The sequence below is a fragment of the Patagioenas fasciata genome, chromosome 12, assembly GCF_037038585.1.
Source record: "Patagioenas fasciata isolate bPatFas1 chromosome 12, bPatFas1.hap1, whole genome shotgun sequence".
Taxonomy (NCBI): Eukaryota; Metazoa; Chordata; class Aves; order Columbiformes; family Columbidae; genus Patagioenas; species Patagioenas fasciata.
The window spans coordinates 21846064-21858382 of NC_092531.1; the positions used below are offsets into that span (position 1 = coordinate 21846064).

The 12319-nt window shown below is 40.8% G+C and overlaps 1 protein-coding gene across 5 annotated transcripts in view; it reads left to right on the top strand.

The window, feature by feature from the left end:
• ARNT2 (aryl hydrocarbon receptor nuclear translocator 2) overlaps positions 1-12319 on the top strand; it is a 101132-nt gene that overhangs the window by 29192 nt on the left and 59621 nt on the right. For 3 of the 5 annotated variants that reach the window (XM_065847170.2, XM_071814037.1, XM_065847171.2), the window contains exons 3-6: positions 1261-1308; positions 4277-4321; positions 6992-7205; positions 9224-9437. In XM_065847170.2, coding sequence (XP_065703242.2) covers positions 1261-1308; positions 4277-4321; positions 6992-7205; positions 9224-9437 — 521 coding nt within the window. Of the gene's footprint in view, positions 1-1260; positions 1309-4276; positions 4322-6394; positions 6511-6991; positions 7206-9223; positions 9438-12319 lie in introns of those variants that run through there. The other 2 variants (XM_065847174.2, XM_071814038.1) reach the window with 2 other exon arrangements.

Consider the following 12319-nt stretch of genomic DNA (forward strand, 5'->3'; position numbering starts at 1 on the left):
GAGAGAATTATTGTCACTTTACAGGGTTTTTGCCTTTAATATGACTTACCAATATGAAAAGTGTTAGAGACATGGAATCTGTAATTGTATAAAGTTTTATGTCGCTGAAATGTTGGAAACCTTGAAGTGCTAAAGAAACCTGACAAAGTTGTTTGCAAAACAAACCTATGATTTCATATTTACATCAACTACATTTAAGTGACTGATCAAGGTCTGTATATCATACTAAATGTATTTGCTTTTTAAAATGAATACACTAATATAGTAGTTATATATAATAATTTTGTATCAGCTTGGTTCTTAATCTGCATTTATGGCAGAGTCACCCTTGTATAATGGGGATATGTATTTGTCCACCTCTTTTTAAAGGTGTAAAAACATATAAAATGCTTTGGAGATTGTACTGTTGCATAACTTTGTGGTGACTTGGTATCAATGGAAAGGAGGCAGTCACACTGCCTAACACAGGAAGCTCATTTAGGTGGCTAATTTAGGAAGTTAATCTTCCAGTCTCTCTGTATAAGAAATGAAGAAAGAGGTTCCTGCTTTTTGTGGGTCCCTGGAGGACCACAACTGGAGGGTTGGGACTTGACCCAAGGAAGAGCTCATCTCTTCCACTAACTTAAGAAAAAGGTCTGGGACATAAATCGGGTAAGTTAGGTACACAGTAGACCCGTAGGTCATTTTAGTAATGACCACAGGAATACCACAAAGTATTTGCCATCTGCAGACTGGTAATATAGGGCAAGGCTAAAGAACGTGCCACAGTTACGATCAATAGTGGTGGTGTAGATAATCATTAGCAGGGATGCTGGGAGTTAATTCTGCGCTACCTCTAACGTGCTTGCTTTAGACTGGGGCAAAAACAGTGGCCTTTGTTTTCTTTAGACTTCAGTCCTCTAACATAGAGTCCCCACTGATTTCTGTTAGCTTTTATCAGGTGTAAGAGATACTAGTTCTGACAACCTCACAAGAGCTCTATTTGTTGCATATTTCATTTCATTTGTTAATTTTAACAGTGCAGATTTCTGTGGAGAACGGTGTTCTATTAATTTAAAAACTCCCCTTGTGTTCTTTGTATTCTTGACAGTTGGTGAGCTGATTTAGGGGGTCTGGAGATCATGAGCAAGACTGGAATCTATAGTCATTAACACCTCCAGTCAAAATAGAAATCGAACAAGGTCGAGAACCTCTGGCTTGACTGTTCATGTCACCATTGCCAATGTCATGATTACTGATTTGGAAATCTTGCTTTTACAGAATGGACTTTGATGATGAAGATGGGGAGGGACCCAGCAAATTTTCAAGGTGAGTGTTTACAAAGAGTTGGCCAAATCTCTGACTTCTTTCAGTGGCAAAAGACAACTCTCTCACTGCTGATGTTATAAAGTCCATATGAATACGGCTGAAGAACTTGCCAACACTTGACCTAAATTCTAGTTGCTTTTATTATCAGCTTCCTCTGCATATTAGACGTCCTGGCAGAAATCTGTGTAACGTAGTTATTGGCTTACAAAGCGGACTGTGCGTGTCATAATTTCGCTCTGCAGCTTTGTCGAATGAGAAAAATAGTGATTTTTTTAACTTGTTATTTCAACTGCTGTAGATGAACTTTGGTTATTTGACACTGCTGAAGTTGTCCTTCTGCCACTGAAAAGGAATTTTCATTTGGATTTATTTCAGATGTGAACTGCTTGTTTAGACAATATGACACACCCTAGAGGTGTGGATTGTTTTTTTAAGGTTAAAGCTCATTATGTACCATTAGCTGTAACTGTATAGTAAAATTTGCCAAAATAAACGTTAATTAACGTGAAACATTCTAGGCTAGGAATAAAAACAAACATTAAAGCATCATTGCCATTTTTTCACTTTTCCTTTTTTTTCTGGTCACTCTGCATTTTCTCACTAGAAAGCAACTTTGAGGCCTACAGATACCCACTGATTATCCAAATTTACCTGCTGCTCGATAGCAGCCACCATGTTGAAACACAGCTGCCACCGTGGGGTTTTAACAAGACCTTACGAGTCAGTCTGACAGATAACTATGCTGAGAACGTGTTGTAACGCCATCTCATAACCTGCTAGATAAGCCCTGCAGCATCGCTGTTTATCTGATGTCATTTACAGAAAGGATATTCCAGTCTCTGGTGTTAAAACTGGTGATCTGAGGGCTACTCCAAGTATTTGCTAGAAGATACATGTTAAGGGAACAAGATTTGACAAACGTGACCTGATTTGTGCCTGCGTAAGCGTCGGGCACACTGGTGCACGTGTGTTGGTCTCTGTCTATCGTAGCTTCGGCTTCTCAAAGTTTGATGGTGTGGAGAGCAATTATTTTTATTGGAGAAGTGTGCTGTGCTGTGACTCTGATTTTAGATGTCAGATCCAAAATCGGATAATTAAATCTTAAATGCTGTAAACCCCCAAGTTCTGCTTTAAAAGAGTACAGCAAAACAGTGCAGAGATGCCCAGCACCATGTTGAAACATCTTCTAGTTGTGTCCCTTTAGGACTTTTCTCCAGGTTGCTCTTGTGACTGATCCCAGCTTGTCTCAGTCAAAATTATTTGGTTAGCAGAAGCCTTAGTTTAAATGTTTAAGCTAACCCAGCTGGCTTTGAAGAAGCACATACACAGAGGGCTCAGCTGGGAGCGTGGAAGGGAGAAAACAGTAGCTGAAGGCAATAACATCCTCAGCCCAGCACAAGGATGAGCAGCCAAGCCCCAGGCGGGTGGGAGCAGAGGAGGCAGTGGTGTTAGTGCGGTCCTGCACCTGGGTTAACACACCTTGCTTCTCAGGGGCTTCCAGGCCAGCTCAGGTATCTGCATGGCATCTCCCATGGAGGCGTGTGCATGTACTTCTCACCTAACCGCATGTGCCCATTCCTCATTCAATCTGTCTCTTTGTTTAAAGTTTTTTTGGGCTCATTCTGTTCTCTGGGCAGAGTCAAGTGGAATAAAGCGGTGTTTTCACTTGAATGTTTAGAGGGTACTGGTGTTAACATAGAAAGAAATACAGCTCAAGTCTCGCTTAAGTTTTGTCTTCAGTGCTTGAGTCTCAATGAGGAAGCAAAATATGAAACCTCCTAGAGGAACTTGCACAGTTGAGGTACTTAAAATTAGTTTTAATTCATTTGAGAAGATAAAAAAAGGAAAAGCTCATTATTAGATTTTCAGAAGAGAAAAGATGCTTAATTATGCTGTATTTGTTAGCTAATACATGAGACATTCATAGGCTATCTGTTGTAATAAAAGGCGTAGTTCTAATACAAAATCTCACTTAACTATTCTTGAGCAGTAACACTCTTCACTTCTAGAAAAGCTGTTGTTCTTATTTTTGTACTTTTCAAAACCTACATTTTCTGTTTTGGAGTAAGCGATTTCTCCAAAAGTTGGATGTTTTTCAGACAAATGCATCTTTTTGTAACAACGCTAGCAAAATGTAAATTCAAATGATCAGTATGTTTTTAGGAAAGGGAAAGGAGGAACCGCATGTCATTTTTCTAGAGAAATGTCACATGTCACAAATGGGAAAATGCTTCAGAAACAGTGAATCATTAATCCCATGGGGCAAAAGTCCCATTGATCTGGATCTCCTCCATAAAGTTGCTGCCCATAGACTGCACATACCTGTTTGGGCATCTGACTTCTGTTGATTTGGGTAGGAATGAGATACCTGTTCAGGGATTTCAGCCAGTTTTAATTTCACTTCTATTTACCCAGCAGTTTCACCTGCCTGGCTGACTTCTGCCAGTCTTCCCTGCAGTGTCTGTACCTACCAGAGCTTATTTCTGAAGGTGTCCTTACATAAAGTATTGCGCTTCAGCGTGTGTCTCTGCCCTCCCGTGTTATCTGTAGACCATCAGTGCCCTCTGCTGAGTGGAGTGAGCTGTGGTTGCAATCTGGAAAAGACACAGCCCTTTAACTCCCAACACAACGATGAATACTTCATGGGCTGCTGTCGATAAAAGCTCAGTGGTGTTTTCCGTAATGGTGCTGGTTGTTAAGTTTCCCAAGCAATGAGTGTATGTCAAAGTGTTTGCATAAATCCACTGAAATGTGTCCCTAAGTTTTTTAAATATATAAATTAAGCTTTTGAATCGGCATGGCTTGGAAGTTTCATCAGACTCTTGTTTTCTTTGCTTTATCATTCTCATGCCCTCATTTTTCTTGCTGTTAATAGTTTGCAGTGAACCTCTTTGCTTTCTGCTGTGTGTTGACTATCACGCAATGTATAACCCTTATGCATTTATTTACTGTCTTTTTTTTTTTCTAGGTATGATGGTGATCAAATCTCTGGTGATAAGGAAAAGTTTGCAAGGTAGGCGTGTTCTGTAGAGCTCTTCTGCTGAGAGAAAAGAGAGGGATGTTCGTGTCCAAAAAATCCCAGTACGTGAGCCCTAGCTTAGAGAGCTGGTTATTTTGTTCCTAGGTGGGATGATGATCAATGTACTGCTGATACAGAAAGGATGGCCAGGTAGGAAAAAGGGAAATCAAATACAGTTTGCCGCGATTTTTATTGTATATGATGCCGTTCTGACTGATCAAGAGGGTTGGCTGATCCAAAGATGCTTGAAATCAGAAATACTGACTCTGGATGTAAGTGGGTTTGGATCAGCTCCCACAGTCTCCCGAAATTTAATGTCCCTCCAAAACTTCCGTATAAAAACAAAGTTAGAAATGACAGAATTAGGACATCATTCTGTGTACGTGTTTATGAATGCCAGGGTTTCTAGGGCAGGCATTTTTGGAAGGGGAGCACAGCCCCTCATTTTCTTTTAAGGGTTTAAATTTGAACCAGTTTCAGGAGTTTCGGGGGTTGTTAGCTTAAATGTTTTCATGGCCAGCTGATTAACATACTATTACTTTTTAGCTTTCATTATCATAAATGAAATGAACTGTTGGGTATTCTTCCCTTCCTTCTCAGGAAGTTTTGCAATCTCTTTGTTCACCCTTTATAATGGTTATTTTCAATGTTCAGGAGTATTAAACTGGCAGATAATGTAGTATTTATTTATAAATGTAAAATATATGTTGAATATGTGTGTTCTTTGTCTCTCTCTTTTCTTGATCACCATTTCTGTGAAAATGCTAAACTCGGAGCAAGCTTTCATCATGTGAAAATGCATTTTTCTTCCCCTTATCCATTTTTATCTGGATGCATATGCTGACATGTACACACCTGTGCCCTTATGTACATGTGCACTGTCACAGTAGCTGTTCTGCTTGCGTATGTGTATACACTCCAACTCCCACATTCACGTGTGTGCTCTTATGTACATGTGCACTGTCACACGAGCTGTTCAGGCTGTGTATACGATCCAGCCCCCACAGGCACTGTCCTCTCCTTACCCACACAGAGGCTGTTTACCAGCCATTTGAAATGCAAAGGTTCGCTATACGGTGTGACAGATAATTAAGTAAATAGTGACCTTAACCAAGGGACTGGCTGTAATTTACTGAAGGAGCTTGGGCTGAATTTTGTGAATATCAGGGTAAGCATAGGCATCAGTAGGAATAATAACTCTGCATGTAGCCGTGACAAGTGGTATTTCTGGAGACAATGCCTCATACATATAACACCTATATGTTCAGGGGAAGGATACACATTGTAAAGCAGGGCAAGCTCATGCATTCCCCTATGTCAGGTAGGAGGATACTGCAGCTCGGATTCTTTCCTGCATTTGAAGAAAAGTCTCCTTTATTAAAAGTAACCAAAACATGTGCCAAGTCTTCTGCTTTCCTGATCAGTCTTCATAACAGTCAGCTCTAAAGAATGTTGCAGTTTCTTTTAATGTTGCGTTATCATACCAGTCAATGCTGGTGGACTCTTCAAGTGATCACCTTCCACATCTTGTTGGATCAGCCAGCGATCCCACAAGAAAATGCCATCCACGGCTCATTGAAATCGGTGGAAGATGCTACTTTGACATCAGAAGCATCATGTACCTGTTGTGTACTTGTGTTTAGCTGCCACCTGACAGGTACAGTATGGGAACAATAAGTGCTTGGCACTGAAGTATTCTAGGTCCATTTGGACCAGTTCAAATGTGTAGTTCCTTAATAGTGATCAAACAATGGTGATTTACAGTACAGGAAAACTGAACTCCAGATCTTCAGTTCTGAAACACTTTGGTGACTGCTCATTTTGAGAAGTCTCAGATTTGACTCACCACCTCAGTCATATGTTTACTATAAAGGATGAGAACATGGGAGCTGGGCCCAAAGTGGGGCAGCGTTAAGTACTGTCATTGTTGTTTCCCTGCTGTGCTAGATTGTTCTCGAACATAAATTCTGATCTGTCTGACAAGCCAGATGTTTACTTGCTGTCTTTCATACTCGTTTTATTTATTTACAGGGGTTTTTTTTTGCATGTACTGTTAAGCCATATATGGTCCCTGTCCTGCAGTTTGATCCCATAGGGATATAGTGTCTCCCTGCGGGGATGCGGGATGTTCCACGCAGCATTACAGGACCGGAGATCTGTATTGTCATTGAGTGGGTTTTTATGTAAGTCAGTGCTGACACTTAACTGCTGACCTGATACAGCTGTTAGTGAGTCGTTTCCTCTAAAACAAACCTTTTGTAAGCAGATCCAACACCTTGAGCAAGGACTGGAAGCTGTGAGATGCATCACAGCAAATTTGGGAGTTTGGCTGGAGATGGCGGTTGTCAGTTCTTCACATCTCTACTTCATTTGTTACCTTTAAACCACAGGAAATTAAACAGTTAAGAGATTAAGGCCACAAGCCAATAGCTAGAAATATGGGCTCTTTTCACAGCTGTGGGCGAATCATATTTATCCTTCTGTGGCCTGGATTTTCTGTCTATAAACTGAGGGATAATAGTACTTAGCTTGGTAAAGCACTTCGCTTTCCCAGGGTGAAAACAGCAAAACAAGCGTGAAGTATTATGATTCGCTACCTCCAGTTGAAATTCTCACTAATCGTGTCTGCTTTTCTGTTGGTTTGGTGTTTCTTTAAATGTTCAGGGAGAATCATAGTGAAATTGAGAGACGCAGGAGAAATAAGATGACACAGTACATCACCGAGCTCTCTGATATGGTGCCCACTTGTAGCGCATTGGCTCGTAAACCTGACAAGTTGACAATTCTTCGGATGGCCGTTTCACACATGAAATCAATGCGGGGCACTGGAAACAAATCTACTGATGGAGCTTACAAGCCATCGTTTCTTACAGAACAGGTAGATTTCTCACAATGTCCTTTTTTTTTTCTGGTTTGTGGTCTTAAAAGATGTGAGGAAATGCTGGGAGGAATAGAGTCTCAGCTTGATCCTTTGCTGTTCTGTAGTAACCGGTAGAAGCTACGTGTCCAAGGTGCGAATACAGACATTTTTTGGTGACTGTTTGAACCTGATCTTAACTATTTGACAAGTCTTTCTCTCTGGAGCAGCAAAATGGGCATTATTGTCATTGAGGTATGTCCGTCTGAAAAGCAAATCATTTGCTCCTCTCATCACTGGTAAGGAATTTTCACCTCCGGAACTGGGTTCTTCCCATCCTAACGAAGATTCTGCAAAATAGGGAAAAATTAATTGGGAAAGACCTTCCACTCATGACTTAGAGGAAAGTTAAAAACATTGTTTAGTCTTTATGTGTAAGTTCCCGGCAACTGAACTGTACAGAGATTAATCCCCTCTGTATTGACTGAGGTACTTCACTGGTTACACTTTTGATAGAAGGAAGATGCACCCAGCGCTTGCAGGAAAACTGCGTTTAACCGAGCACACTGAAAATTCCTACCACCTTCATTGTTTTTGAAGTCCTATGGGTGTAACGTGCATTTTTGTGGTCTGAAGGATTTAAGCACTTACACATGTAAGTGATGGCTAGAGGCAATAGTTCTTTCTACTGGACAAACAGCAGCTGCTGCTGACCTTGTGGTGTTCCCATCTCTTCTTATTCTGGCTTTCCTGATGTGTTTTTGGAGGGATGGTGCCACTCTGCTGGTTGTTGGTAGGGCACCCTGGCCACTTCTCATTGCAACTTTTTGAACCTGGCAGAATGAGTTTATCTTCATCTTTGTTAATAACGTATGCAAATGAGCTCTCATTATCTTCTGTGTAGTGCAGCCAGCTGTGCAGTGAGGTTTTTTGTTCAGTCAGTGGTTCAGTTTAGTCAGTCGCTTTCCCTACAAAGAAACAGCAGAAGTTGACGGTCTGTTAAGTGTATCTTGAGATGAGTTATGCATTTCTTTAGTAGAATTCGCCAGATTTTGATCCTCACCTTTTCAGCTAATATCTGCCGCTTGCACACCAGCCATGCTGACCTGTCCAACCTGGAATGGGACTCAGATTGCCCAAAGCTCTCTGTCCCAGTTCCAGATGCAGTATCTGAGCAAGATCTGGTGATCACTGGAGCCACCAAGCAAAGGCTATTGGAGCTGGTTTCCCAGGCATTGGAGTGGTTGTTGTTTTCCTATCCCATGAGAGGTTTTCCAGCTCTGTTAAGCAAAGGTGGCGTTTCTGTGTGATGGTTGGGGCTCTGGGTGCTGCACCTCAGGCAGATGTGAGGGTGCCTCAGGACAGAAGTATCCAGGATGACGAAAAGGCCAAAGACAAAGGTGTTCCACACGCTTTGGATCTCACATTCACAGGATGGAAAAATAAAGTGAGAAGTGATACAACCATCTTGTGTAGTGGCTCAGGCCCCCTAATGGCTGGGGATTCTTGCCCTTGTTCCCATTACACTTTCTGCCTTTTATCCAGGGACTGTTTAATTTACAAATACAGCTCATCCTGAGAGGCGGGGAGGAAGTAAACCAAACCAAAACAACCAGAAAGAATTGTTGGTTTATTTCCAATTAAATTATTTAGGACATTTAATTAAGGGTGAGTTTGCTTTATGAGTTATAGCTGTTCATTTCCATTGTTTATACTCTGAAATAACTATTTTTTTAATGTTAGATGCCTATCACACAATATGCAATGAGTTTTAGTTACTTAATTTTCTTAAAGTGCATTGAGATCAACAGATGAAAGGCAATAAGGGAAAACAAAGTGTTGTTTGTTATTAAGATCAGCAATTTATGACTTGCTGCAAGTTCAGTTGTGTTGTTATACACGAAATACACAGGAAAAATTCTGCTTAGACTGTGATTAGCTACTAAGATCTCAAGAAAATAATATTCTTTGGCAGTGACAGATGTGTTATTTAATTCCCTTTTCTTGCTGGCATTCTAATGAAATCCTCTCTTTGGAAGGAACTGAAACATCTTATCCTGGAGGCTGCAGATGGGTTCCTGTTTGTGGTTGCAGCTGAGACGGGAAGAGTGATCTACGTATCGGATTCGGTGACTCCGGTGCTGAACCAGCCACAGTCTGAATGGTTTGGCAGCACTTTGTACGAACAGGTTCATCCAGACGACGTGGAAAAGCTGCGGGAGCAACTGTGTACATCCGAAAACTCTATGACAGGTCAGATACTCTGATGTACGCTTCTGTGTGTTACAGATCCCTACAGAGTTTTTCTGACATTCAAAATTCCTGGTTTAAGAATCTGATAAAAATGAAAGCAAGATTTAACCACGTATTTTTGCACGCAGTGCCATAATATAAATGTTCTTTTGCATGACTGCATTTTGCTTCCTGTTTGTTTGACTTCAGTCAATCCACCTTCACGTAGCTCTGCATTCCAACTTCTGGCTTGGGTAGGTTTGGAGTCTGCGTTGTTTTCAGGTTTGGTCTGGAAATCTAGATTGTTTTCCTGTCGTCGTCAATGAACTTGTGACTTCTTTACAAGTATGTGTTTTTTTAGGGCAGTGCTTATTTTGAAGGCAAAAATCATACTTCAGACTTTTCCATTTTCATAAAAATTCCTTGTGGCTTGATAATGGGAATCGGGGGGAAAAAATGCAGTGTTTCACAGCTAAAAATCTAGTGGATTTTAAATGGGAGGCTTGCTCCTGTAACAGTGGTGTAAGTTAGCTGTAAGTTGACTACCTACCATTTTGCACATAAAACTAAACCATATTAATATCTTCATTTTAACTCTGGCTTTTACATTTATTCATACTCAAGACTGCCAATAGAAAACTACCCTTGTCTTTAATAACATACGTGTATGTTAGAGCTATGAGAATTAGCTAAATCCTGTTTTGACTTGAACTTAGGAGGAAATTCAGCTTCTCTTTTTATTCTTCCACATAGTATGTTCACAGCTAAAGGAAAAAAGCTTAGGGGAAAATATTTATAACAAAGTCTTGATCCATGCAAAAGTCACATAATTTCCTCTTACTTTAGTTATTCAGAATTCTGACCTGGTTTGCTGGAAGTTTTGTAGTGTTTCATAACTCAAAGGACAGTGATCCAGTTTTGAGTGAACCTGCACACTGTTTACAGCTTCCATGTCAAAACAGTGCCAAATTCATGATTTCCTGTGGTTTGAATGTGATGTGGTTTTGGCAGGGCTTTTGTGTATTAGAATTGGAGGCTCAGAATTCTGTGGTGAAAATCCAGATGGATTGAAACCAAGAGAACAGTTAGGGGAACCTGTGCAGAGCAAAACAGCTGAGTTTCATTCCATGAGACTTGCAAAAAAGCACAGCCTCTGTTTTTATCATGTAGCATGTATTACATTTTAACATGCTGCCATCTTCTTCCAAGAGGGATTTACTCCAGAGGCTCAGTGAACAGTTATGTTTCAACTCCCAAAAGCGCTCGGTTATGGGGCTTAACCTGCACAAACTAGAGCAGAACTAGACAAATACACAACACTCCTGAAAACCCAACTCTGATTTCCCCAGTTTTAACCGTGTGCTTTTCTTTTACACTGAATATTAATCTGTAACCAGTGGAAAGAGAAGTTCAAATAACAGTATTTATAGGGCTAAATCTTTTCCCTGCCTGAGTTTTTTGAGTTGTTAGATTGACACAGAAGGGCCGTAAATCTGCTGTATTTGGATAACTGAACATTTCTGCAGTGTGAGGAAAACATCAGCCTGTTCAGAGCCAGGGTAGCCTGCTTAACTACACTCCTTAAGGTGCAGAGGCAGCCTGGATGTAGAAAGGTGCTTTTTACACACTAGAGAGTGTGTATAGTTACAACTGTTCCAAGCAACTGCAAGTAGGAACAGTAAGTAATTGGTCCTAAGAGTATGGGGCACACTGTGCAAGTTTTCCTTTACAAAGTTATTGTGGTTATATGTACTGTGCAATTTTTTGGCCAGCTGAACATCTCACAAGCCATAAACACAATCGTCTGCTTCTGAATCAAGCACAGACATATAGTTGTATGTACATCGTGTCTCATAAGATCATCGAAGAACAAATTTTTAAGATTCCTGATGCATTTTCTAGCTTTTTAATAAAATCAGTGTAAAGCAAGTGAGATCATAATACAGTCCTGCTTTTCGAGTAGCTCTGTTTTAACGATTTGGCTGGTGAAGTACGTTTAATTAGTACACTAGTAGTTTTCTCAGTCTGTAGAGCATATAGATAAACACCAAGCTCTAGATTCTGCTATGTTGAACTTGCACTTCCTTGACCCTGTAAGGTACCATTAAATAAGAAAAGCAACCTTCTACAAGGATGGTCAGCCCAACATCAATTGGCTTATAAAAATCATGCAGCAGGACTTTAGCAGCATCTCTCTCCCTCCTTTGAGATACCTTTCTGGGAGCAAGGTGACTCTCAACCACTTACACCATCCTTCCTATAACACAAGCCATATTGAGAGTTGCAGCTTTGTACCAGGTAGGAATCAAATGAGATATTGCAGTGAACAGAAGTAATGGGTGCCTTAGTGACATTTTAAAAGAAGTCAAGTAGGCAAATGCATTTCCTTTAAGTCAGTATTTGTCAAACCATTTGGGCAGCCCCCAAGTCTCTCTTGGCTTTCCAGAGTTGTGTTTCACGCAGAACAAAGGGCAACACAGAGCTTGGACGAGATGCGAACTGCAAGCCAGCCAGCTGCGCTTGACATTTTTCCTGCTCAAACTGAAGTTCACTGCATGCAGCAGGAAAATCCCCATCGTTTAGTGACCTCTGGCCATTGAGCACAGGGTCTGCTTAGGGAAAATAAAGAATTTTGCAGGCAAAACTGTCATGATATGTTATAATTTTTAATTTTCCTCTCTTCCTCATCTTCTCAGGGTCCATTTTCTCAACCCTATAACCTCCTCCATCAGAGCCATGTCCTTTGATTGCATTTTTTAGTCCTGTTACTAGTGTTGATTATTAGCGCTGCATTGCTGGGCTTTTCCCAGCACCTCTTAGCAATCCTGCTACCCAAGGAATTTGCTCCAGACCCAAGGACTTGGGAGTTGCCACTGCCAAAGGGGAACGATGGAGAAGCAGCT